This window comes from Scleropages formosus, unplaced genomic scaffold (genome assembly GCF_900964775.1).
Source record: "Scleropages formosus unplaced genomic scaffold, fSclFor1.1, whole genome shotgun sequence".
Lineage (NCBI taxonomy): Eukaryota > Metazoa > Chordata > Actinopteri > Osteoglossiformes > Osteoglossidae > Scleropages > Scleropages formosus.
Genome location: NW_021641046.1, coordinates 140,762 through 167,094, shown reverse-complemented (window position 1 = coordinate 167,094; position 26,333 = coordinate 140,762). Strand labels below are relative to the sequence as shown.

The following is a 26,333-nucleotide window of genomic DNA, read 5'->3' as shown; positions in this document are numbered from 1 at the left end:
GCAGGGGTGTGGGGCCAGGAAAATACATACAAAGTATTTGTCATTTGTAAATAAAACGGTAAAAAACACACATACGCTGTCTCAAGCCACTTGTTGCGAGTAGGGTCGTGGCAAACCGGAGCCTAACCCGGCAACACAGGGCGTGAGGCTGGAGAGGACACACCCAGGACAAGACATCAGTCTGTCGCAAGGCACCCCAAACAGGACTCGAACCCCAGACCCAGCACAGCGTAGGCACAGGCCAAATCCACCGCGCCACCACACCCCCCCTCTCCGTAGAAATCAATAACAGGGAAAACATGAGATAACAGCAATATTTGTGTTCTACTCGTACATAAGTGGAAAAAACACACAATCTTATTAAGAAAACATTTGCATATAATAGAACGTGACATCTGCTTGCTTCAGTGAAAAAGGATACAGGTACAGACCTCTGTCAAAAATGATGCACCTGTTTTGGAGAAAATGCATAGTGGACAGTGTAACATTTCGCTGTATCTACAAACCTCATTATTTGGGTCTTGACTTTAACAATGAAAAATTGAACACAAGATCCCTAAACTAAACATCTGTAAATGCACGGCCGCTTATCGTAAGTGGTTTGGCACCTCAGACCTGTGACCACGAGTAGCCATGAGAGGTGACGCCGACTCCCGAGTGTGTCCACGCGCTGGACCACACCACTTGCCATAGAGTGAGAATACAGTAAGGGAAAGTGCTGTTGGTAACTCTCACTACCATATGATGGTAAATTCAAAGTTCTGCTTTTAAGAGGAAAAAAGCTGCACCTTTAAAGCAATTCCCTCATTAATGGGAGCGAACGACCATCGCGCGCACTGAACAAACTGCGTCTGAGTCCATTAGTGCGCAGGGTCTACGTTTCTGCGTTACCTGAAGGCTCTTGGTTCAGACCCCACCTCCTACTGCTGCTGCTGCACTGCCCGTGGGCAATGTACTTAGGTTTGATTATTCCAGTAAAATACCCAGGTGTATGAAGGGGTCAGCTGTGTTCATTGCTCTGGATAAGAGCATCAACTAAGTAATTAATAGTAGTACAGTACTCTTTATCATTGGCAATTTTTACTACCAGCCAGACAGGTTTAGAAAATACACATGGCTTTTAATGTTAGACTTTTGGCACTGAAAGTAATTCTAAACGAAGGTTAAAGTATTTCAACCGCGTGGGTACAAGGGCTCTTAACCGTGATGCTCTGCATTTCACCAGCATGTCACCATCCGGTCAAAAATGCCGTTGCTCATCGCACGGTCACCCGCATACTGGGTCTGCGAGACCGGTCTGCATGCTTGACATTGCGGAGAAGCTCTAAGTTCAGCTAGAAGGTCTCGCACGCTGCAGGTGTTTGAAAGTTAGTCCATGAAATTAATAAGTGCAAGAAAATCACAGGTAGTATGCCTGTCAGTTAAGACTTGAGGAGCATGCCAGACATGCTCTATGCTCTAATTTGAGCCAATAAGATTCCTTCTATGTGACTGACAGACAGTCTGTGCTGCACCTCTGTGTGGCCACAGGAGCGACTTTTCATTCTTCAGAAGAACGGGGAGCTCATAGTGTTGCTGCTGCAGGACTTCAGTGCTCAGTGTCTCAGACGTAGATGCCCTCTGGATTGAAGCCGAGCAGCGGGGGGCTCTGTGGATGTCGCAGGTTCCCAGGCAGCTGTCGGGAGGTCGCCGGACACTTCAGGGAGCCGGACTGGGGGGCCACATCTGGGGAACCCTCGCAAGAGGCAGAAAAGAGATGTGGGGAGAAAATGTAAAAAGTCTGCCGAGATATTACGCAATAAGATGCATCGCAACCCATTTTTTTTATTCAAAGTTAGACGAACAACGTGCAAAAGTGCAGCACTGGAGACGAGCCGGGTGTTAAAACGCTAATTAACGGGGGAATTGTGAGGGGATTCCATCACCCAGGCTCACCACAGCGAGTGTCAGCAGTGACAGCATTTCAGGAGGGTATGGGCCGAGTGGGGGGGTGTCCAAGATATACGGGAGCAAAAAAGAGAAGACGGAGCAAATATGCACATTGGACATAAACCCTTCATAATGGCGGCCAATGAGAGTGAGGGAGGAGTTGGTGTAAGAGCTGCAGTTCTCTATGCAGACTCTTAGTCTGTGTCTCCACACCTGTGGATCTGTGGACAACAGGGAGCCCATGAGAGTGGAGGATGAGAGGAGGGGCAGCGTGCTGAGCAGGCCACACTGCTTGTCTCTACACCCTACTGAGAGCCATTTATAGTGAAGGGGTGAAAGGTGACAAGGAGCACAAACCTACACCACTGGTAACAAACATAGTTCAGCATCACTGAGTTTGTTATTTACATTTTTTAGCAGATGCTTTTCTCCAAAGCGACTTCCAATGAACTCTATGCAGTGTTACCAGCCCACACACCTTATCCACCATGGTGACTTACACTGCTAGATACACTACTTACAGTGGGTCACTCCTCAAATCAGTGGAACACACACTCTCAGTCACTCACACACTATGGGGAACCCCAACAGCATGTCTTTGGACTGTGGGAGGAAACCCATGCAAACTCCACATAGACTGAGCAGGGATCAAACCCACATTCTTTTGCACCAGCCAGGCTGGCACTGTGAGACAGTAGTGCTACTCGCTCTGCCAAGCACATTATCTGTACTTATGGGTGAAGAGCTCAGTTGTGAACATTTATTCATTTAACTGACACTTTTCTTCAAAGCCACTTGCAATTATTTATCCCCTTTGCTGCAGTGACCGCGTTTTCAGAGCACGACTTTGCATAAAAAGTCTTGCTCAGAAAGCATGTGTGCATTGACAGAAAATTTTAATCACCTTCTCAACCAAGATGGAGGTTTTAAAAAATTTAATAGCTTTCACTGGCTGTCAATCTCCATCACGCAGTTCCACCTGAGCGTGAGGAGGGATCGGCCTGCTGGGAAGCACAGGGGTGCCACGCTCTGCCATGCGGTCAGCTCCGATTGCAATAACATCTCTGCAAAAGTGACTTTTCCACACATGTTGGACTGGAACAGAGTCCAATTTGGTATTTATTCCAAATCCAGGGCTGGGCGGCACAGTGGCAAAGTGAGTAGTGCTGCTGTCTCACAGCACCTTGGTGGTATGAGAAGACATGGGTTTGATCCCTGCCCAGTCTGTATGGAGTGTGCATGTTCTCCCAGTATCTGTGTGGGTTTCCTCTGGGTGCTCTGGTTTCCTCCCACCCTCCAAAGACATGCTGCTCAGGTTCACCCATAGTATGTGTGTTTCACTGATGTAGGGATGAGTGGCCCAGTGTAAGTAGTGTATCTAGCAGTGTAAGTCACCACGGTGAATAAGGTGTGGGGGCTGGTAACACTGCATAGAGTTCATTGGAAGCTGCTTTGGAGAAAAGTGTCTGCTAAATAAATAAATGTAAATATAGGAGGACAGAAAGTGGGAGATGTGAGTCAAACTGCATTACACAGTAGCGGTGGAGAGTTTTATAACAGTTTGGCTCAGGCAGACTTGATTTACAATTTTGTTATAAAAGGGTTTGACTTTTTTTTGTGCTTTATATTATTTAGGTTTATTCGTTCAGGTGATGCTTTTCTCCAAAGCAACTTACAATGTTAAGGTTACAGTTACATTACAAGTTATTTACCCATTTATACAACTGGGTAATTTTACTGAAGTAATTTCAAGTTCAAGTTCAAGTTTTATTTGTCATATACACAATCATACTTGGTACAACGTGTAGTGAAATGCTTTTCCGACTGTCCGTAATACAGACTAATAGTAGAGATAATAAAAATAAGGCAATACAAATAAAATAGAAATTAGAAACATACTACAGAAATATGAAGATTACATAATGATGAAAATAGGATAAAATAAAGAAAGTTAGATAAAAATACACATACACTTTTGGAACCCCTTGTCCCATACAGGGTCACAGGGAACTGGAGCCTAACCCGGCAACACAGGGCATAAGGCCAGAGGGGGAGGAGACACACCCAGGATGGGACGCCAGTCCGTCGCAAGGCACCCCAAGCGGGACTCGAACCCCAGACCCACCGGAGAGCAGGACTGTGGTCCAACCCACTGCGCCACCGCACCCCCTTACAGATAAAAAAAAAATATTGTGGTAAAATAAAAATATAGTGGTCTACACATGTGGAATAACAGAAATATAATAAAAATGTATTAGAAATATACAGCAAAATAGAATGTATTCAAGGAGAGAAAAATGCTATATATATGTGGAATTCAATATTAAAGGTTAAATAAAAAAGTGCAATGTGTGGGGGAAAAGAAAGCTGTACCATGTAGGGTAAGTACATTGCTCAAGGGTACTACAGGAGGAGGGGGGGGGGAATCAAACCTGTGGCTTTTGGATCCAGAGGCAGTACATCTAACCACTACACTACCAACTGTCCCATATTATTATATGTTATCCATTATGCACTTGGGGGGCACTGTGGCACAGTGGGTTTGACCCAGTCCTGCTCTCTGGTGAGTCTGGGGTTTGAGTCCTGCTTGGGATGCCCTGGGATGCCCTGTGATGTACTGGTGGCCTGTCCTGGGTGTGTCCCCTCTCCCTCCAGCCTTGTGCCCTGTGTTGCTGGGTTAAGCTCTGATTTGCCATGACCCTGCTTGGGACAAGTGGTTTCAGACTATGTGTATATATATATAATGCACTTTTACACCAGAAGCAAATTAAGTGTGATACCCATCTGGAACACAAAAGCAAACCACGAAAGGTCAGTTCTTGTGGAGAGACTCCATCTGCTGATGCATGGACACTCCTCAGTTCTCTGGACTAACCTGTGTCCAGCTGGACGTGGATGGAAGTCTCCTCAGTCGGCAGCACGGTGACCTTGGTGCCTGTCTGCTGGATGAACTGTTGAAGGTTGACCTGCCGCAGCTCCTTGGTCAGCTGTTCCAGCTCCTCCTCCTTCTCCTGCAGGGAGGTGTGCAAGCGCTTATTTAACTATTCTCAGTGAAAGTGACCCACTCTGTCATTGCTGTAAGATAAAAGGGTAGATAACAGAACAATACTACACCAGCAATACAGCTGCAGTGGGAATGACCATCTGAGTGTGAAAGCAAATACAATACTATATGGTGGTAATCACTATATTCCATTGTCTAGTAACCCACCTGATATGAAGACATGCGGTTACTAAAGGATGTATAATCCACTGTTTTGCCTGCATTGGCTCTAGACTAAATACATTCCTCCCTTCCTTCATCCCAGCCTTCACAGAAACCTCCTTCTCCGTACTCTCTGTTGTGACGCCTGTGTTTTCTTGCAGACCAGAATGGTTCTCCAAGGCCCTGCTCACACCCTTCCCTCCTGCACATCCTTCTCTCCATACTCTGTGCAGGCAGGTCCATAGAACATGCCACAAGTGTCAGTGTCTCACCCTTTAAATAAAACATCTATCTTTTTTCATGAGCCATCCTTCTCCTCTGACGATCCTCTTAAGCAGTACTGCAGTGACGCATTGATTCTCCCCGTTTTCATCTTTGTACAAAGACGTTTCTGACAGTTGTTTGCTGCTCCTCAAATGGCTGCGAAGTGCAGGTATGGCTCACCTGTAACCTCCGACTGGAGTGCCCCAGTGACCTCTCCACGGCTCTGCAGCTGCATTCCAGTCTGGCACTTTGTTGGGTCTGCGCATCCAGTTCTGTCTTCAACTTCAGCACCCTGGCATGAACCTCTTCCTCTTTCACCCTTTGCACTTCCTGCGTCTCCTGTTGCATTCGCTCCACCTCCATGCCGGCCTCCATGCTTTGGATGTGGGTAAAATAGCCGCTCAGCTTTGCCTCGCAGTCATAGATCCGACGCAACAGATCCTGTAGCTGCTCCTTCAGCTGTCTCTCGTTTTCTTGCTCGATCTGCAGCTCGTTCTCCCAGAACTCCTCCTCATCGATCTCTGCATCGTTCCTCCGCACCTTCTGCTCCAAGATCCGGATCTCTTCCTGCAACCTGACCGCCCCACCTACCCCGGTGGTGACTCCGGCACCACGTGCTGCCCAGGCACGTAGCTCCGTTTCACAGCCCCCGATCCTCCGCTCCAGGAGTTGGAGCTTTTCCTTCTGCAGCTGCACCAGATGGGCCAGTTCACCGGCTGGACCTGCCCTCACCCCGGGCACTGCGGCAATGCTGTTACTGTGGTGTAGGGCTCGATGTTTGGCCTCTAGTTCCCGTGGCCTCCCGAAGATATCCAGAAAGCTCTTGGCCCCGCCGGTGAGGGTGAGTGACTTGCGCTTCGGCTCCTTGCGCCTAAGGGAACGGTCTCCAAGGGGATGGAGCTTTGCCAAGGGTGGGAGGCTCTGGCGATACAGGGTGCGCTCAGGGATGCGCACGCGGCCATCAGAAACAAGGCGCTCACTCGGTGAAGATCCTGTATGATGAAGGATGAGTTGCACGTCGCCGGCATGTTGGCCCCACCGATTTAGTGAGATCACTGGACTCTCAAAGGGAGCTAGGGGCCGCTCGGTCCCCTGCCACTTCTCTGTCAGGGTGTACCTCCCAGTGCGGCCTGTGAACAATACATGCAACAATACATGCCACATCAGAGCTATGAAGACCACATTCAAGAAATGCGTTTAAAAAAACTCATTACATATCATTGTTGTATCTTTGACTACTACGTACACGTTGACCTCAAAAGTTAGAATGTAGAGATCCAACATCTACAGGCGCTTGGTTTTGGGTGGAATGATCTCCCTCAGTTCCTCAGAACTCCCAGGGGGTCTGTTTTGAACCCCCTTCTCTCCGGATCTCTTAACTGCTCCTCCATAAACTTACCTTACAGCATTTATCATGATCACTTCTGTATTTCCTAGCAGTTGTACAGGTAGCTACTTGTGCGCTGGAATAAGCAGTAGAACTGGACAAACTGATTGTGTCACGAGAATCACGTGTCTGGATCAGTACCTCTATTGGCTGGTCTCAGTTGTATCTCTTGGGAGAAAACTGTCTGCTAAATGAATAAATGTGAATGTTTCAGAATGGACGAACAGAGAATTATGTGGAACTGAACATCGCAGTGAATGTCCCTGCACATGCCTCAGATATTCATCCATGCTTGAAGAACATTACTGTTCGGCCACAGGCCAGCGCTGCTGATCGGACAAGATCTACTCATTTTTGGAAGAATAGGACAGCCCTCTGGAAACGGTTACTGTGGCTTTTGTTTTGTCCAGTATCGATCTTATTTCCTTGGTTGGGTCTTTGTGGATAAAATATATATGGTGTTCTAGTAAACAGCTCTAGTCCTTACCCTCAGCAGATGCTCACTCACCTATGGCTTGAGCGAGGGCTATCACCACCTCTTGGCAGGTTGTGGCCTCAGTGACCCCACAGACGACACGCTGGACACCATCCACCCACACTTTCAGCTCCATGCTGTGGCCCTTCATTCCTCCATGTCAAATGAGGGGAAGCTCCTGGAGTCCAGCTGACATGCTTGAGAAGGAAGAAGAGGGGTCAGGCAGTGTACATGTGCTTGTTCGGTTTTCAGGCTGTGGGAATAGATGGCCAACAAACCGAGCTGGTCTCGGTTTGTATCCGTCTCTTGCTAACTGATGCATCCAAGTGGTGTTGTTGGTTCACCAAAAAAAGGGTGAAAAGAAAAGCAGAAACAGAAACAGTGGAAGGGCAATGACAGGTAACCTTTGTGGTGTAAAAAAACAACAATATTTTGAATGTAGTCACGATCCTGCCTCACCCTGCTTGTCCCAAGATGTACCTCTCTCCAGATTTCCCTAAAAAATATATACAGTTGACCCTTGGACAGCACGGGTCTGAACTGTGCGGGTCCGCTTACCCGCGGATTTTTTTCTGTATTATGAATATGACTGTAATACTGTATGCCATGAACATTTTATAACGATCCGTTCATTAGTGTGTAAGTTAGGCTACCGTGAAGCAATCGTATTGCTGCGTCTTCGTTATCAAGACTGGGGAAAACTTTCTTTTTTACATCAGTCTATGTTATATACGCATGAATCGTTATACTTGTATATAAATATGAATTTCTTTTTCGGATTATCTTTTCATTTTTGATGTCTAGTGTTAGTAATACGTATAACATCTACAGTGTTTTGTATGATGTAAAACAGTACCGATGTTGGTAACGACAGATAGACAGACGATTCCTCTTGTAAACGGACGATGTAAACCTACGGTATCGATAAATACAGTAGACTACCGTAAATGTATTTTCTCAATAACATGTTCTTTTCTCTACCTTACTTTATTGTAAGAATGGAGTATATGATACATATAACATACAAAATATGTGTTAGTCGACTGTTTATGTTATTGGTAAGGCTTCTGTTCAATAGTATGCTCTTAGTAGTTAAGTTTTTGGGGAGTCAGAAGTTATACGCGGAATTTCGACCGCGCTGGGGGTCAGCGCCCCTGACCCCCACGTTGTTCAAGGGTCAACTGTATATAACATAGACTGATGTAAAAAAGAGAGTCTTCCCTCTGTTAAGTCTATGGTTTTACATATCAGTTGCCCCAGACTTCTCCATCACACCAAGGGAATTCTATAAACTACATTTACCTTTACATTTATTCATTTAGCAGATGCTTTTGTCCAAACCGACGTACATTCTCAGCAAAAAGTACAATTTATGTATTACATTGAGAGAAGGAGACACAGCTGCAGACATGAAAGTCTCAAGCAAACCTAGTTTGTTCCCTGCCACTTGCTGCACCGAGGTTCATCGTTCGAGTAGGTGCATAAGACACAGGATAGACACATCCTGATACCCACACCAATTTTTTTTTATTTTAATTTTTTTTTATCAAATATTATAAGATACACAAATGAGCAGTACAATACCAGAGTAATGGCTGAATAAAGGGTGTATCTGGGGATGCTTCTGGAGTTACGATGCGTGAACAGTGAAACCATAGATGAGCTGGAGAGATCTTGGGGCGAAGTGGATCTGGAAAAGGTGGGTTTTCAGACCCTTCTTGAAAATAGACAGTTTCCACAGTTCAGAGTGACAGGGGAAGGTCATTCCACCACAACGGATCCAGAACCGAGAACCTTCGAGCTTTGCCTTTCGTGCGCGGGACCACCAAGCGAGCAGAAGTAGATGAGCGAAGGGGCCTGGCTGGGGTGTACCGGTTGATTAAGTCTTGTAAATAGCTGGGAGCAGTTCTATTGATGCATTTGTACACAGTAACCAGGGTTTTGAATTTGATTCGGGCAGCTATAGGAAGCCAGTGCAGAGAGATGAGTAGAGGAGATACATGGGAGCACTTTGGCAAATCAAACACAACTCGTGCAGCAGCATTCTGTAAAAGCTGCAGAGGTTTGATGGCATTAGCAGGAAGGCCACACAGAAGAGAGGTGCAGCATCCAGATGGGAAGTCACCATGGCCTGGACAAGTAGTTGGGCGGAGTCAGTAATGAGGTAGGGACGGATCCTACGAATATTATGCAGGATGTATCTGCAGGACTGTGTTGTGACTTCAATATGTTGAGAGAATGACAGACTCACATCAATCGTTACTCCCAGACTCTTAGCAAAGGAGCTAGGGGAAATGAGTGAGTTGTCCAGTTTGATTGAGAGGTTGTGACAGGAGGACAGGCCAGCTGGGAGGTAAAGAGTCTCTGTTTTGGATATGTTGAGTTGGAGCTATTTGGCAGATACCAAGTGATAACACTGGATTTTCTCATCTGACTTACCTAAAGGGTACTGAGATTCTCCTGTATTTATACCCACAGCCGATGCCTGACTTCCTGCAAGATGGCAGGTGGCTGTTGGATCTGGAGGCCCGCATCTATGCAGATGCAGTCATACGTCATAACAGTGGGTGGGGCATCAGTTGCGGAGCCCCACAGAGTCTCTGGGTTTAAGCTGCCTCAAAATACCCATAGTGGAATGTTATGGCATGTTTCATTTGTCTGTTGCATGAGGGAGAAACCCCAAGACACATGACATAAATAATGCTGCGAAGAGAAACTGCCCAGAGAGGTGGTAATTGATAGTTGCAGGGAAGGGGCGCCGATGGCTCCCGTGCTGACATCCGAGCTGCTATTTTTGGGCCCTGCTAAAGAATCACGGGCAAGGTGTGAACAGTTGGCTATTGTGGTGGAATCCAGGCAGGGACTGGGGTACCAGCTGGCCATCATGCTGTTTCCTGCCCGCCTCCACAACACATATCCCCGAGGAGCAGGAATGTGCTGCCAAGACGTAGGCCTGGGCCACAGCCTGCTGAGATTGTGCTGCGACTGTGCTGATTATATCTCATTAAACAATAGAATGGTGTCCAACTGAATGCAGCAGACATTTCCTTCATTTTATATGGAAAATAATGGAAATAATTACTTGTCCAGCTCCATGGAATCCATTACTTGCGCACACTTAGTACTTTATTAACGGTAATCTTTGCTTGTGAACTCGGCTAGCGCTTGGACAGTTGGCCTGTGCTACTATAAACAAGAGGCCCAGTAAAATGGGTTGAGCACAAGTCGACTGCTTTTGCTTCTATGGAGTCGAGCTGGCCATGGATGGAGCGAGAAGCTCCTCTCTATATCTTCATCACTCCGGCTATGCTAGAATATTTCAGGTCATTTTACCTAAATTCATTCATTCTTTCATTAAATGTTACACATTTCACCATCACCAAGAAGTGAATGGCACCATTAACAGTGTTTGGACAAACAGATTTTATTTCATTGCACTGCCTGCATTTTCATCATAAACCTATACATTAACAAAGATGTACCACCTGTGTTCCACCCACTGAACAGCATACAAACGCATGTTTGTAAACCCACCATGGCCTTCTTTTACCCCATCCTGAAGCCGATTTTCCCAACTACTGATTAGGATTTATGTTTTCGTTTTTAATTAGACCTAGAAAACTATGAGCGAGAGAAATTATCCTGAATGGTGAGTCACCCAACTTTCCATAAAGCAGGAACTGTGAGACTCAGTTAGTCATACCAATGAGTGAGCACGGTGGCACAGTGAGTAGTGCTGCTGTCTCTCAGTACCTGGGTGGTGTGAGAGGATGTGGATTCGATCCCTACTCAGTCTATGTGGAGTTTGGATGTTCTCCCCCTGTCTGCATGGGTTTCCTCCCGCAGCCCAAAGACATGCTGTTCAGTTTCCCCTATAGTGTTTGAGTGACGGAGAGAGTGTGTGTCTTCCACTGATGTATGGATGAGTGACCCATTGTAAGTAGTGTATCTAGCAGTGTGAATCACCTTGGTGAATAATTGTGTGGGCTGATAACACTACATAGCATCCATTGTAAGTCGCTTTGGAGAAAAGCATCTGTTAAATAAATAAATGTAAATGTAATACCGAAGCAGTGTCTGTTCAGGTGTTGTCCTAAGGAGCTATTCGTTCCAGATCCCCATCCTTTGTCAGTTATGTTTGCAATGTCTCTGTGATGCTTAGCAGTGTAGTAGCAGAGATAAACCCCACAGAACCAAATCTTTCATAGTTAATAAATTGCCATTAAATAATAATCTTTTTCATTGTGCATTATTTCTCCAAAAGCTCTGCTTCAAGACTCTGCCATTCAGGTAGACTTCCTTCTGCAGTTTTTGACTGGATATGTGATATTCTCTCTAAATGTAAATGAATCAGAAATTTCCAGGTGTGTTAGGTGCCACCCTCTAATAACAATTACACACCAGCACTTCCAGTCATTTCTTGATAACTACCTATTGTTCATGTGAACTCTGAGTGTCACATTTATTCATTTACCAGATGCTTTTCTCCAAAGGGACTTCCAAGGAACACCATGTAGTATTTAGCCCACACTTTCCCACTCAAAGTCACTTACGATGCTAGACAGACTACCGACAGCAAATCACTCATCTATACACCAGAGAAACACTCTCCCTCATACACACGATGGCCAATTCAGAGTCTCCAGCTCACTTGAACAAATTTTTTTGGAAAGAAACCAGAGCACCCAGAGGAAACCCCTACAAACACAGGGAGAACATGAAAACTCCCAACAGACTGAGTGGGGATCGAAGCCACGTCTTCTCACCCATCCAGGTGCTATTTGCTGCATCACTGTGTCTTTTAAAGCTGCCTTCATATAAAGTGACTTTATCAGCCGTCAAGCTATTGGCCCTTTTATCGAATTGTGCTGAAGTGATTGGGGTTAAGTAGCCAATGCCCCCTATACAGTAATCGTGTAGGATGCTTGTGTCTTACCGCAGATGTAGGCTGCACTAAGGGTTATTGATGTTTGATTTTGCTTCTAGGCGACTGTTTTCCAGTAGCAGACCCAAAGGCATCTTCAATGGTGTTGATCTTTATTGCTGACTATTCAGTCAGTGAAATGCTCCAGTTCAATCGGTTTTCTTCTCGAGATTATTGATTGCTCACTCATTGAGTGTAATTAAATGGCTTCACTTAATAACTTAATGTCTCCAATCAAGTAATTATGAGCTTAGTGGCTGCATTAAAAAAATCTGCAGAATAAGGTAATTCCTTTGACATAAATACCAGTGCAACTGATTGGCAGCAGAGTAAAGTGTGATTTTTGTGGTGGTACAGAAACATAGTGTTGCTGTCCTCTCTCTGCCAGGGCAACAGAAGACTATGAAGGGCAAAGAACGGATGATAGCTGGAGGTCACTCTTTTAGAGGGTTTTGGAGTGTTGGACCGTAAACATAGAACCCCTTGCCTCTGAAGTATTTTGGGGAAAGTAAAAGCAAGATCATGGCCCAGATACTGGCAGGAAAAGTACACTGTCTTGAGGTGTTAGTTTGGGTGAGCTGGTCGGTTGTCCCATGATGTCCGACTACTGCAACATTAAAAAATGTGAAGTTACTGGGTTCTCAAGAACATTGTTCTCCTTCAAATAGTCATACCCTGAAATATGCTTATTCAAATTTATGAGGAGTTTCATTCAATACCCCTAGTCTGACCTAAGAGGTATTTCTCTGCCTCTATGCATGTGCCACAAGGACTGAGCAGTAGAAGACCAGAGTCACGAAGCAATCATCTTTGCAGTGATAATTTGGCTCATGCTGCATTAAGTTAAAGTTATTGGACAAACCTGTATCCAGCTTGCTTCACCTGCTTTTTCATGGCATCTGCTTGAAGTGTCCAAACAATTCCAACTTGTTTGGTGAGTATGGACTTGTTTTTACTGCTTTCCATCAATTTCTTTTGTTTTTACTGGTCTACTTTTTTTTTGCATGAAAGGTTGAATTAATATGTAGAGCATTATACAAATGTGGGGAGTGTGGTGGTGCAGTGGGTTTGACCTGTGCCTACTCTCTAGTGGGTTTGGGGTTTGAATCCTGCTTGGGTTGCCTTGCAATGCACTGGTGTCCCCTCTGGGGTGTGTCCCCTCCAGCCTCGTGCCCTGTGTTGCCGGGTTAGGCTCTGGCTTGCCGTGACCCCACTGGGGCAAGTGGTTTCATTCTGCATGTTATACAGATGCTCCTCAACTTATGATTTTTTGACTTTACAATGGTGCGCTAGTAATAGATATTCAGTAGAAACCGTACTTCAAATTTAGATTTTTTCCCCCAGGCAAGCAATATGTGGTACGATACTCTCTTGTGATGCTAGGCAGCGGCAGCGACCTGCATCTCCCAGTCTGTCATGCGGTCGCTAGCGTATACAACCGATACTCAGTGTCCTGTGTTTCCAGCATTTTTTTGCATATCCCCCATATCTAAGTTGTGATTTCTGCATCCCTCATGTGTATGAAACACTCATCCGTGTCTCCTGCTACTGGTGAAAAAAAGAGAAGAGGAAGGCAGTTACTCTTGAGACTCTATTTAGTATGTTTATATCTGTAGTATTTATTGTTATATTGTAATTTCTTCTTTTTTTTACTGTGTTTGTTTTTTTTTAGTAATTACTGCACTGTCTTGTGCTGTTTTGCACACATCTCATACATGTACATTTTATCTAGTCTTGTGTAAGTAGCTTTGTGTTGTTTCTGTGTAGCACCAGGGTCCTGGAGGAACATTGTTTCGTTTCACTGCACACTGTACCAGCCCAATATGGTTGAAATGGCAATAAAGCCACTTTGACTTTGATGAAGGCGGCAAGTCCGTGATGGCCATTGCACATGAACTTGGACTTTCACAATCAACGATCTCGACCATCTTAATGGATAAGAAGCGATGATGTTCGGTAGGTTAGGTGTATTAAATGCATTTTTGGCTTACGATGAGTTTATTGGAACGTAACCCCCTCATAAGTCAGGGACCATCTGTATGTATTATGGCTGCTCATACAGGACACCTGGTAACATAGTGGCTAGGATTACTGCCTTTGGCTCCATAGGTTGTAGGTTGGATCCCCACCTCCAGTTGTAGTACCCTTGAGAAAGGTACTTACCCTTAGTTACTCCACTAAAATGACCCCCCTTCTATAAATGGGTAGCTAATTATAACCTCATCACTATAAGTTGTTTTGGAAAAATGCAACAGATAAATGTATTTTTTGTAAGTTTGCTAAGTGTATCGCATCTTATAGCCATGAAAGAGCTGAAGAAGCGCAGATCCAGAGTCGTACAATATTACGGAGTAATTAATGAAGAGAAACTGCCTTTTTGTGCTATGATAACTAATCTTAACTACTGAAAGAATTATGTCCAATTTTATGGGATTTGGTAATATTTTAACCAAAATGGGTTTCAGTGTTGGAGCACTGGAATGTAATCAATTTTTACCATTGAACTAATGGTAATTATGTCTAATTCGAGAGAATTAAACTTACAAAGGGTTTTCCAGGAAGGCATAATGTGGAAGGTGGTGGGGGCTGTATAATTTTCCTCTGCTGGCCTGAATGGAAGCTTTGTTATAATTCTTCTTAATTTTTATATCAGTATTTTTTTAACCTGCTTCCGTTGAAGACTTCAAGAGCTGTGGTGCGTGCGTTTTGTTGTTTTAACATTTGCAGCCTCTTGGAAAACCGAAAGGAAGGCATGCTCTTTAGTATAAAGTGGATGTTTTTCCAGCCTGCATAGATGCTGTTTTTCTCTGTAGCTGTTTATAATTTAATGGCCTATATGTCTACTTACGCTTGTCTGATTAAAGAGGACCTGAATGAAAACACCAACCACTCTTGACTGCGGCAGCTGCTAATGAAAGGCTTGATGAGCGAAGGAACCTGCGTAATAAATAATTAGATGTCATCATCTTCATAGTAACATGAAGAAGCTCTCTCATTTTTACATTTTGCAACAGAACTGTAAAGGGTCAAAACCAGACCCTTGCAAAAAAAAGAAAAAGAAAAAAAAAAAAAAAAAAAACCTTCCCATAATGACAGCATTGCCCCCAATTACCTCAAGTCGGGGAAAAAACTTAAAAGCCGTTTAACACGTCTCATAACACCCGCAGAAACATAAAATACATTCTCTGAAGGAATGAAGACAATTATATGTTTCCTGGACTAACTGGATTGCTCAAAATGCAGAAGCAAAGGAAAAAAAAAACGAAATAACAGGATCCTGGATGATACTTTGATGTTCTACATGCTTGCGTTTCTTCACTTCAGATTCGGTCAGTGGAATATTTACCACGCCGTTCTCCTCAAAACAAAAACCCCACCTGAGAGGCGAGGTTCCCGACCTCCCGTTTGGACACAAACAGGAAACCCATTTCCAGCTGAGCAGGAAGAGGTGGCTGGGAGCAGCCTTGTCCTCTACCGCTCCTTGTCCGCAAGACCCAGGGAACATGAAAACGACAAGAAATACACTTCAATTACTAAGCTTATTATTTACTATCAGCTTCAATATGAAATGGAGCTGTGCTGACTGAAGGGTGAGCGCATCACCGAACACCAGAGGCCAGACCGGGTTGTGTAATGTTACACCAAATTCCTAACTACTGTGTCTGCAGAAAATATGACTCGCCAGACTGGAAACACACTCGTTCCTCACATAACACGCGACTTAATTTGTTCTGGGAAATCGTTCTCTTAGGCAAATTCCTGCTGCGACAACGCCAAATTATCTTTATTTCTTTGGGGGAAAAAAATAACCACTGCCACGATAGAGAATGTCAGCTATATTCAAAATAAAGGGTATTTTTATGTGCGATGGACACCAACCTATTTTATAATATTCTTAATTAAAACTATTCCTTGCTTGTCTTATTGATAATTGCGAGAGCAATGCAAGGCCACGCAAGTCAGAATATATCCAGGGAGCACAGGATGCGTGGCAGGGTACACCTTGATCCGGAGACATTCTCCTTATTGGGCTCACGGGTTTTCGTCATATTTCAAACATGGTTTGGATGCCAGCTGAGGAAACAGCTGCGGAGCTTTTCTCCTCTGGGGGTAAGTCTGTTAGTAACAGCGGTCTCTTTTACTGTATTTTTATCTCATTCATACCTCATTGTGTTTCTGAGAAAGCTGCTGCTTTATTATCCTATTTTAAAGGGTATTTTAAACTTTGCTGAACCGCTTCACCCGTATTCTGTTTTTTTCATGAAAACACTAATGGGCTCGTTTTCTGCATCAGGTGTGAAGAATAAAGTGTTTTAGCTGGTTTTTAAACTCTGCCTTTTACTCTTTTTAAACTGGAGGGGGGTGGGCTGCTGCAACCACCAACCAAGGTGAATGCAGTGTTTCTGACGTAAAAAACAGCACTGCAAACACACTCGTGAGAGCAAATGCACGGAACCATAAAAGAAAGTCTGGTTTTAAACTTTTGTTTTCTTTAAAAACAATCATTTTTATTGCTCACATTTTTTTATGGTTGCTTCCCTCATTCGGCTGTGCTCTAACAGTGTGTAAGGTAGCCTGAAATGCTGCACAGCAACAGGGTTATACCGTGACTGATCTGTTCCTTTTGTACATGTATGTGTGCGTGTGTGTCTTTGTGTGCACTTGTACATATAATGAACATGTTTACGGAAAATACATTGTAATTACTCATAAGTTCAGTGAAAATGTGAAACAGAAAACACTGACATATACTATACAGTCCTGTACTGTATGCAATAGCAATAACAGTAATACATAAGAGGACATATGTGAACTGAGAAAGGGGGAGATACACGAGGAGGTATTTAGGCATACACCTAAATACACCGCTACCCCCCAACCAGACCGCTTCGCTCGTCTACTTCTGCTCACTTGGTGGCCCTCCGCACGAAAGCTAAAGCGCGGAGGTTCTTGGTTCTGGCTCCGTTCTGGTGGAATGATCTCCCCCCTCTCGCTCAGAACTGCCGAAACTGTCTACATTCAAAAAGAGGGTCAACAGCTTCAAATTCCTCGGGGTCACCTTCACTGCCAAATTCACATGGACTGAGCACCATCGACCATCAAAAAGGCCCATCAACGCCTCCACTTCCTCAGGCGTCTGAAGAAAGCCAGGATGTCCACTACAGTCATCACAACTTTCTACAGGTGTGCTGTGGAGTCCGTCCTCAGGGTGTATTACATTCTGGGGTGGCAGCTGTTCCGTACAGGACAAAAAAGCCCTACAGAGGGTGGTCAAAAGAGCTCAGGAAATCATCGGCACACAGCTACCAGCAGTTGAGGACACCTACATCACACGCTGCTTCAGAAAGACGATGCGCATCATGAGAGAACCATGGTCACCCCACACGGGCACTTTTCTCTTCCCTACCATCTGCAAAACGGCTTAGGTCAATTCGAACCCGCACAGCAAAAATATTTTGTAGGAATGTGATCAGGATTTGTCTATCCTGCTTTTTATGCACCTACTTGAGCGATGAAGATGAACAAATTTACTTAAGCATCACGTCTGCAACTATGTCTCTTTCTCTCGTAATGTAATGCACAAATTTTATTTCCTTGGAGATGTATGTTGCTTTGTAGAGAACACACCCACAGGGCGAAACCGATTGTCCCAAGTGGGGTCGCAGCGAACCGGCACCTAGCCTGGTGGCACAGGGTGCGGGGCTGGGGATGGGATGGTACACACACCCAGGGTGGGACGCCAGTCCAACGTAGGGCACCCCAAGCAAGGCTCGAACCCCAGACCCATCAGAGAGCAGAGCCCGGTCAAACCCGCTGCACCACCACGCCCCCCTGCTTTGTAGAAAAGCATCTGCTAAATGAATAAATATAAATGTAAATTTCTGGCAAGATGTGACCTCAGTGTATTCACTGTGTTATCCATATGCAGAAATCCATATTTTTAAACTTTTTTCTTACGATTTTTCTTTTCCCAAGTAAAGGTAAAGGTGCCCAGGTAAAGCTTAGACCTGATAAGACAAACTAAAACTAAACTGGGGAATTGACACAGGATATACATTTAATACATTTATCGGTGCTGGAGGTAAGTAGAGGACTGTTCCATAATATATGCTTTAGCGCCTCTTCTTTATTTATGTGTGTACAATTTATAGTAAGAAAAATAGTATGGGAATTAGGGATTTTAGATGAATGATGTTATAGAATGTGTGGGACCAGCCAGAATGCTACATTATAAACAGAGAAATGGTTTACGGAGATCATGGTGTTTGTATATGGACAAGGGTGATTACGATAGCAGTTCAAGTAGGACAGATGTTTTGTGACTCAAGACCCAAGTATGACTCACAGAAAAAGGATATAATGTTAGGGGAAAAAATTCGTAATTTATACAGTCAAAACTGTTTTACTGACTATTAATGAATAATGATGTACAGCATCTGTCCTGTGGCAATTTGTTTAACAATAACATCTATTGACTGGGGTCTTGCGGCTTCTTTAGGACTTCACAAAAATTTTAAATCTGTTACCTTCAGGTTACATCTTGTCTCAAAGATTTCCAGAATTTGTATGACAGTTATAAAAAAGTGATTACTAATTCAGCTTTGAACTTATTTTAAGTCTTCCCTTTTCTCCAGGGACATTAAATAATGTTGGGGAATCTGAAAGTGGCAACCCTTAATGGCCCTTCCGGAACATTTTCAGCAATGCCATTTCTTTTAATGTTATATTTCATAACTGAAAAAAGCAGGGGTGCACATTTTCTAGGTTTCCATCTCCAGCTGCACCACACCTATCCTTGCAGTCTTCCAAGAGGTAGGGGACATTGTCCCCAAGTTGTCCTATTTGGATGAGCCAACCACATTAGTTACATGGCTATAGCTGGAAGACTAAGCTGACAGTGTGATTGAGAGCCAGGATTCTGTAGGCCTTTCTGCTCTGTACATCTGCAGTACTATGCTGCCATCATCTCTGACCCCATCACCTTGAAGACAGGATACAGGAACTATACTGGGCTTTAGAAGAGGAAGCATTAACCCCTGTATGAGCGCATCATCCTATCATTTAAACCAGACTGCTCTGCGGAATGAGCGGAAGGAATATCATAGAATGTAAGTATGCATTTGGGATTGTGACGCAAGCTCCCTCACCTACAGTAGCTCCATTACCCTCACCCACCATCACGTGCGCATTTGTGTGCCAAGTTCAGAGCTGCTAGTTGAACCAAAGAGCTGGCATGTATCGGGACGCCTCCGTTCATAAAGTCAACAGAGTGCCAGGCTCACTGGAAAAGCTTAGTGTGCTCTGGCCATATGACACATTGGAGCTCTGGGGTTCTGTTCTGGAAAGCAGTCCTCGAGCAACATGCTGCTATGGTTTTACTGGCAAATCAAGCTCTTCTCCCAGGAGTGCCAGTATCTCTGCCATTTTAATACTTTTCAAACTGCCATTAACTGCTGCAGGATGAGGAGTTAGGGAATATCAAGCGTCAGGGTGATGTTACACTTTCAGATGAAATTGAGGTGAAAAATGAAGAGACAAAGAGCCAGCCGCTGAAATTAACCCTTCACAGGGACTTGTCTTAGCTTTGTTAATGCTCTTACAGAATGGAACTGGAAATGACACGAAGAACTTCATACTACCTTTAATTGGGTAAGATACAGTGCGTTACAGGGCCGAGACAGAGAAAAATTCAGTTTCACATGACTGAAAAAAGCATAACTAGTCCTCTACCGTTCGGATTAACAAAGGCTGAAGAGTACGGCTCAACTATGATGGCAAATTGGTAAAGAGCATTGCCAGCGTACACAAGAACTTTGCCACAACCAGGTTTGAAAACGCCCTCCAGTAGGGCCACACTCACAAACTCACTCTCTCTCCATCCAGAAGGACAACACCCCCAGGCCTCACTCTCTCTGTCCCTTCGTAAGAAAATACACACAACAGCAGATCATGCACGGTGAGACTGTAGGCAAAGCAGAAACAGGGCTGTGAGCTCATCTTAATCTAATCAGCTCTGAAGACTGATTAAATGCCAGATCTTTCTGGCTTGAGTGCCACAAGCAGCCATGTGCTGTCCTGGCCTAAACCTTACTGTGAAGGAAAGACATCTTGTTCATGCCTTCATCAGGCAGCGGGCCTCAGGAGTTTCCCCTTCTGTTGCTAGTTTGTGAAATACTTGTAGCATCATCTGAGAACATAGTTAATGCAAACATACAGCTCTGTTGGCCTTGTCCAACATCACATACACAATCAGTGCAGAGCACAGTCTTGCAGTAAGACCATCTCCATTGGGCAAGAGCAGTTCTTCTCACTGCATTGACTATTGAAAAGACTTAACAGCAAACATTATTCTGAGAATAGACCTGGGGTGCGGGGCTTTGCCTTAGGACCTACGGAGCTCTGACGTATTAGTGATAAAATGTAGGCTTTGGTGAACATCAGAGAAGGTTGGAGTCTTCAACCTTAACGCACACTTTAAAAATAAAAAAATCGCTGTTCCAGCAGTTTTCGGTGGTTTGGGAACTACTACTGTCTTCAGGAAAATAAAAAATGTTCTACATCTAAACATTCCCAAAATCTGTCTACTAGTCACTGACAGTGATCTTGAGGCAGTCCTGGCAGACACTGAGCGCAAGGCAGTGCACAGAATGGGACACCACTATACCATACTTTTTTATATTAATGTACCGCACTCTGTGGTAACCAAGAATACTTTGAGAATCATGATCCCAGTTTCTTGACAAATTGAAAATGTTACTATAAGAAATAATGAAGCATGTGGCTGTACTGAGTGCTAATGCTCTGTTGCATGCCTGTCTATCCTTTAGAGAACTTGGACACTGGTGTGACATTGTGGTCAGTCTCTGAGGAGAAATCCCCCCCGGCACAGAGAAATTGTACATATAACACTGACAAAAGTCATTAACCTTCAGCTTATGGCAAATAAAGCCTATGTGTTTTTTCACTACGCAGGAAAGCCCACTCAACCAACGGAAATGCTGACGTCTGGCAACATGTTTACCAAAGTGTGCTGGATGAACACTGACTAAACTGAATGACTCCAATGCTCCAGGATTGCAAGTGTGTTTTAAGCTCTTCATCTGAAGAAGAAGAAGAAGCTGGTCCAGTCTGCAGGGATTCAACATGACACCAAACAGGTGTTAGATGACTCTTCTGCACTATACAGACATTCATACCAGTAGTCCTGGACACCAGGTGTGTGTGTATATATATAATGCTCTTTTACACTGACAAATAGTAGACCATGGTAAATTTTTTACTCTTCTTTCTAGCCTGTAACTTTTATTTAACAAGGGCTGGTTTGTTCTGAGATAAATAAAAAGGGTTAAAAGAATTGTTAACAACAGATAAGATATGATAAGCACGCCAAGGCGGCGGGGAAGGGGGCGGAGCCCGAGGTAAGACAGCTGCAGCTGGGACCGATTGCTGTCTCTCTTTCTTCCCCCGGACCCACCAGTGAAGAGAGAGAGAGAGAGAAAAACCCAGAGAAACCCCGACTGACATAGACCCTGTTCCCGAGCCCAATCACGCCCGTACCCTGGTTCCCGAGCCCCCGGACGACGCAGCCGTCCCCGTAACAATGCCCCGACTCATCTGTTCCCGGTCCTCCCCACCTTTTGTCTTCTCCCCTGCACTTCTGTAAATAAACACCAGTGATAGCCGCGCACCTACCTGGGTCCGCCTCCGTCTGTTGCAGTTACTTTGTCATTTTATGCAGTAAAGTGAAATTTTGTGTGGTGACCCTCAGAACTGCAGCAGAAAAAACACTCATACTGATAATACACACACACATTTCCTGAACCGCTTGTCCTATACGGGGTTGCGGGGAACCTGAGCCTACCCGGCAACTCAGGGCGTAAGGCCGGAGGGGGAGGGGACACACCCAGGACGGGACGCCAGTCCGTCTCAAGGCACCCCAAGCGGGACTCGAACCCCAGACCCACTGGAGAGCAGGACCCAGTCCAACCCACTGCGCCACAGCACCCCCATATTGATAATAAATAAACAGAAATAAATAAATCGAAATAATTACAAAACAAACAAACCAGAATTAGATTAGAACTTTGGAGTCCTCAGTCCTTAGCAGCTTTCCTGTTGCCCCATTCTGGGCGTACCCTGCCTGGTGCCGTATGTTTCCTGGGATTGACTCTGGGCCACTGCTACTCCGAAATGCATAAGTATCTTAAAAAAAAAAAATGCAGAAATTACCAATCACTCAATATAGCCTTCCATCCCACCACCTCAAGTTTTTATCAAAGACCATGAAGCAGTGATATTTACAGAGTCAAGACACTAGTGTTTCCATGTCAAGCTGGAATTTGAAGCACTTCCTCGTGGGCTACATGTAGTTACTTGAACTTCAGCACTTTATTCTTAAACATAATTGGACACAGAGCTCTGGTGAGAGAGGTGTCTTCAGATAGATTGAGTGTACTTAATCTAGGTGAAGGGTCCCAGGTGGCACAGGTGAAAGCATGGTGTAGAACGGCAAGACACCGCTTTAATCACAAGTGGTTGAGTGCATGTCAAACCTACAGCAAACTACAGTAGCCAGAGGGTCACTTATGCCACACACCAAGCACTGGGCATAATGTGAGACACAGGTGAAAGTAGCACAGCTTGAGAAAGACAAGTTAATGCACCCAAAAAACAAAGGCCGTTTGCCAGCACTATCAATGCTCACTGTACTCGACGGGCTATCGAAAGCTTTGCCCTTGCATCCGTTTCCATGGGGACTGATAGCATCAAGAATGCACATTCCATAGTGGTGAGGTGCTCGAGACAAAAGGACCGCTAACTCTTACTGGTTGCAGATGGCTGCTTGATGGTCACACCTTGTGAGAAATGACTTAGTTTGAACACAACAGGAGATCTTAGTCGCTTCGAGACTCCTCATCTTCAAAGCGTTACTTTTGTTTTGAAAAGTAGACTTTAAAATGATTCATGATTTTTTTTTTTTAAATTTAAATTAAAAATTAGAGCTGCAAATACTCAAAGCCAATAATTTTTAGGGTGTAACTTCAATGCAGCCAACACTCAAACTGTGACACAGTACATGGAAAGACAACGCATGTGCCGTGCGACCACGTTTCTGTCAAAGAGAATATTAACCTTTGAATACTTCGCCCAAGGAATTTTACTGTGGTACACAATAAACTTCACCATGATTTACCCGTTTATATAGCAGTGCGTTCTAACAGTATCCATTCAATGCAAGCACCTTGAGCAGGGTCTGCAGCAGGAGAGGGATTAGAACCAGGATACTTCAGACTGCAAGGCACCAGCCTTAACCACTACGCCACCTGCTGCTGAATGCTAAATGTAGACCCAAGGAGGCTGCACCACATGTGGGTGTGGGGCTAGAGCACAGGTACCTCTCGGGGACAGAATCGTGTGTTTTTGCTGGGATGATGCACACTCCGTGGCTCACGTGACACCTGGCAGTGGATGTTTTCACGTTCTTACATCAGCCTTGGATTTACCACTGAAAACATGACCTTCTTCCTTCCACAGCGCTTCTTTCAAACACGAAGAATAACCAAGTAGAAGGAACTGGTAGGGATGCCCCCTACTTTTCTAGGAAGGGCCTGCTTAGTGCAGCATGAGTAAATCAAAGCTGCCCAGGCCTGTGTTGAATCTCCAGCAGTTTTTGTAGAACTTGAGCGGAGCGATCGTATCCGGCGTCACTGCGCTGTGGTCACGTCACGGGAGACCCGCGGCGCGAGGATGCGGTAGAAACGCGGGGTGCGCGCGCGAGCCCGGACGAGCGCTCTTTTTTTTGAATGTGGGCTAGAGAGACAACAGCACGTGGCAGAGGTGATCGGAGGTGATCGGATGTGACGAGGGGGCAAAAAGTGAGCGCAGCAGCCAGAGCAGCGCAGTGTTTGCTGTAAATTAACGCACGCACACAAAATTTACCACCAAAACAACACTCAACCACACGCGCACACACCTCAGCAATCACACTGCACGCGCTCTCCAAGTTCCATCAAATCTCCGCACGAATAGTGATCGACGCGATCGTGTAAAACTCAAGAATAGAGGAAAAAAAAAAAAGACAGGGACGTCGTAGTATATTTCTAACGTAAATGCACAGCTGTGATGACTAAATTTCACACACACAGATCCCCGGCCGAGCAGTGAAGTTAAGAGCAGGTCGTACTGTGGACACTCAATAGTTCGAGTCCAATAAAATCGAAGCGCGCAAGAGACGATCCAGGGCGGTTCAATTTACTTCACTTAATTCAGTTAATCGGAGACGTGTCCGTGTATGGAAGCAACACGGACGGTCCGATCATCAATCAATGTTATATAGAAGCAGACGGATGCAGGGAAATTGGAATATTTGCCATCTTTTTACGCTGCATTGAAGAACATTTGCGGACACATTTCTCCACAAATATAAACTGCAGTCGCTAAAAACTATATTATATACATACTTTTATCTGGCAAAAATGACTCTCGAGCTCGTTCCGGCAATGGAAATTTTTACTGTAAAAGTGCTGAGACGCTCTCGCCTTCCTTTGTTACAAAAAAAAACAGAAAAGAAAAGAAAGAAAGAAAGAAAGAAAGAAAGAAAGAAAAGAGTCCAACTCAGTGCTTTGACACATGATGTGTCAGTCTTACCTGCTCGTTCGCAGCGCAAAACCGACGAGGAGCGCAGAAGATGCGCCGGGACGGGTGGTGGCACAAGGTCGCCGATGCCGCCCGCCCTCACTGAACACTGAACACACAGTCGCACCACACACACACACACACTCTCTCGCTCTCTCTCTCTCTCTCTCTCTCTCTCTCTCTCTCTCACATACACACACACGCTCACGTGTGCTGCAGTCCGTACTGTACATCCGACACTCGGCTTTCCCTGCCCGTTAAGCACATTGTAACGGAACAGGGACGGCGCAAGGCATCATGGGCTCTTTTAAAGCGCCTCTGCGCGTTCCCAGGTTCGCTGCCGAACCGCATTCTGTACGATTCCTCGCTACTGTATTAAGGAAAATAAGTTGGCACTGAACACCAGTCAGAAAACAAAATACATTTCAGCCATATTGTAGGCCTAATTATGAATCATTGACTATCAGTAATATTGCACCATTATTAATATCGCGATAGTTATGGGCGACACGGTGGCGCAGCGGGTGACGGTGATTTCTTGCAGCTGTTGATTCGGACCTGGGTTGTTAAGTCTGTGTGGAGTTTGCATGTTCTGCCCAGGTTCACACAGCTTTCCTTCCACAATTCAAAAACAGGAACTTCATGTCAGCTGGTGACTCTTCCTTCCTTGTGCTTGAATGAATGTGTGTGGTTGTCCTGCAATGGAGTGACGTCCTGCCCAGGGTGTACCCTGCCTCATGCCTTGTGCTCCTGGGATAGGATCCAGACCACCACGCTCCTAACTTGGGCAAGTGGTTATTGTTAACACACTCATTCTACTGGCTATTATATTAATAATATACATTTCTATTTAATAAGAAATTGCATTCTTTAACATCACAGATAGATACACAAACGTTCAATGTTGGTAAATAATCAGATCAGGTGGTCGGCATAGTTGCACAGCTTGCTCACATTGCCATTCTGGGATTTAAAATAGAAATCGCAGGGGTTCCAAAGTGTTCAAGATTTGCCAGCTGTAGTAATTAGCAGTGAATTTAAAATTGGCTTTGGCCACATTGCAGTTTTAGTGTCCAGGTTCCTTTATGCTGCAGAAGCGACTTTTTGGTCACCGTCCTGTGGCAAACTGTGCTCTGCAGTCCTCACCTCCATGGCAACTACCAACAAACCAAGGCCACATGCCGAGCAGAAGCAGGCTCTCATGGGAATCCACCAGCTCCTCGGTGTGCATTAACTTCTCTCCTTTGCAAACCCTCTGCTCTGACAACACTTTGCTAAATGTCTTCCGGTGAGTTTAACTTTTACTTGATCTTGTTAATATTTAGCACACTTTTTTTTCCCCTGACAGCCACAGGAAAATATAGGATAGTATTTTCTATAGCCTTCTGTTCATGTGTACAACTTCTGAAGATGAATTGTACAATGTTCTTTTGTATGTACTTTTAAAGTTCATTTTAAATATAATCTATTTCAACAATACTGGCTTTTCTGGGGGGGTGGTGGTGGCACAGTG

General features: G+C 44.7%; 1 protein-coding gene across 1 annotated transcript; it reads right to left on the bottom strand.

Moving 5' to 3' along the window:
* Window positions 1-272: 272 nt before the first annotated feature.
* LOC108933935 (ras association domain-containing protein 8-like) lies at window positions 273-24,964 on the bottom strand. Its single transcript, XM_018751360.2, has 5 exons — window positions 24,833-24,964; window positions 7,294-7,457; window positions 5,579-6,528; window positions 4,805-4,940; window positions 273-1,725 (listed from the first exon to the last, which is right to left on the bottom strand). The coding sequence occupies exons 2-5, from the start codon at window positions 7,409-7,411 to the stop codon at window positions 1,604-1,606; spliced, it is 1,326 nt and encodes a 441-aa protein (XP_018606876.1). The 5' UTR covers window positions 7,412-7,457; window positions 24,833-24,964; the 3' UTR covers window positions 273-1,603.
* Between the last annotated feature and the right edge of the window lie 1,369 nt (window positions 24,965-26,333).

Coding starts and splice junctions, on each gene's coding strand:
- LOC108933935 (XM_018751360.2), bottom strand. CDS start 7,411: ATGAAGGGCCACAGCATGGAGCTGAAAGTGTGGGTGGATGGTGTCCAG. Junction 4,941..5,578: donor ACTCCAGTCGGAGGTTACAG/GTGAGCCATACC, acceptor ACCTCCCTGCAG/GAGAAGGAGGAGGAGCTGGA. Junction 1,726..4,804: donor CCACGTCCAGCTGGACACAG/GTTAGTCCAGAG, acceptor AGGGTTCCCCAG/ATGTGGCCCCCCAGTCCGGC.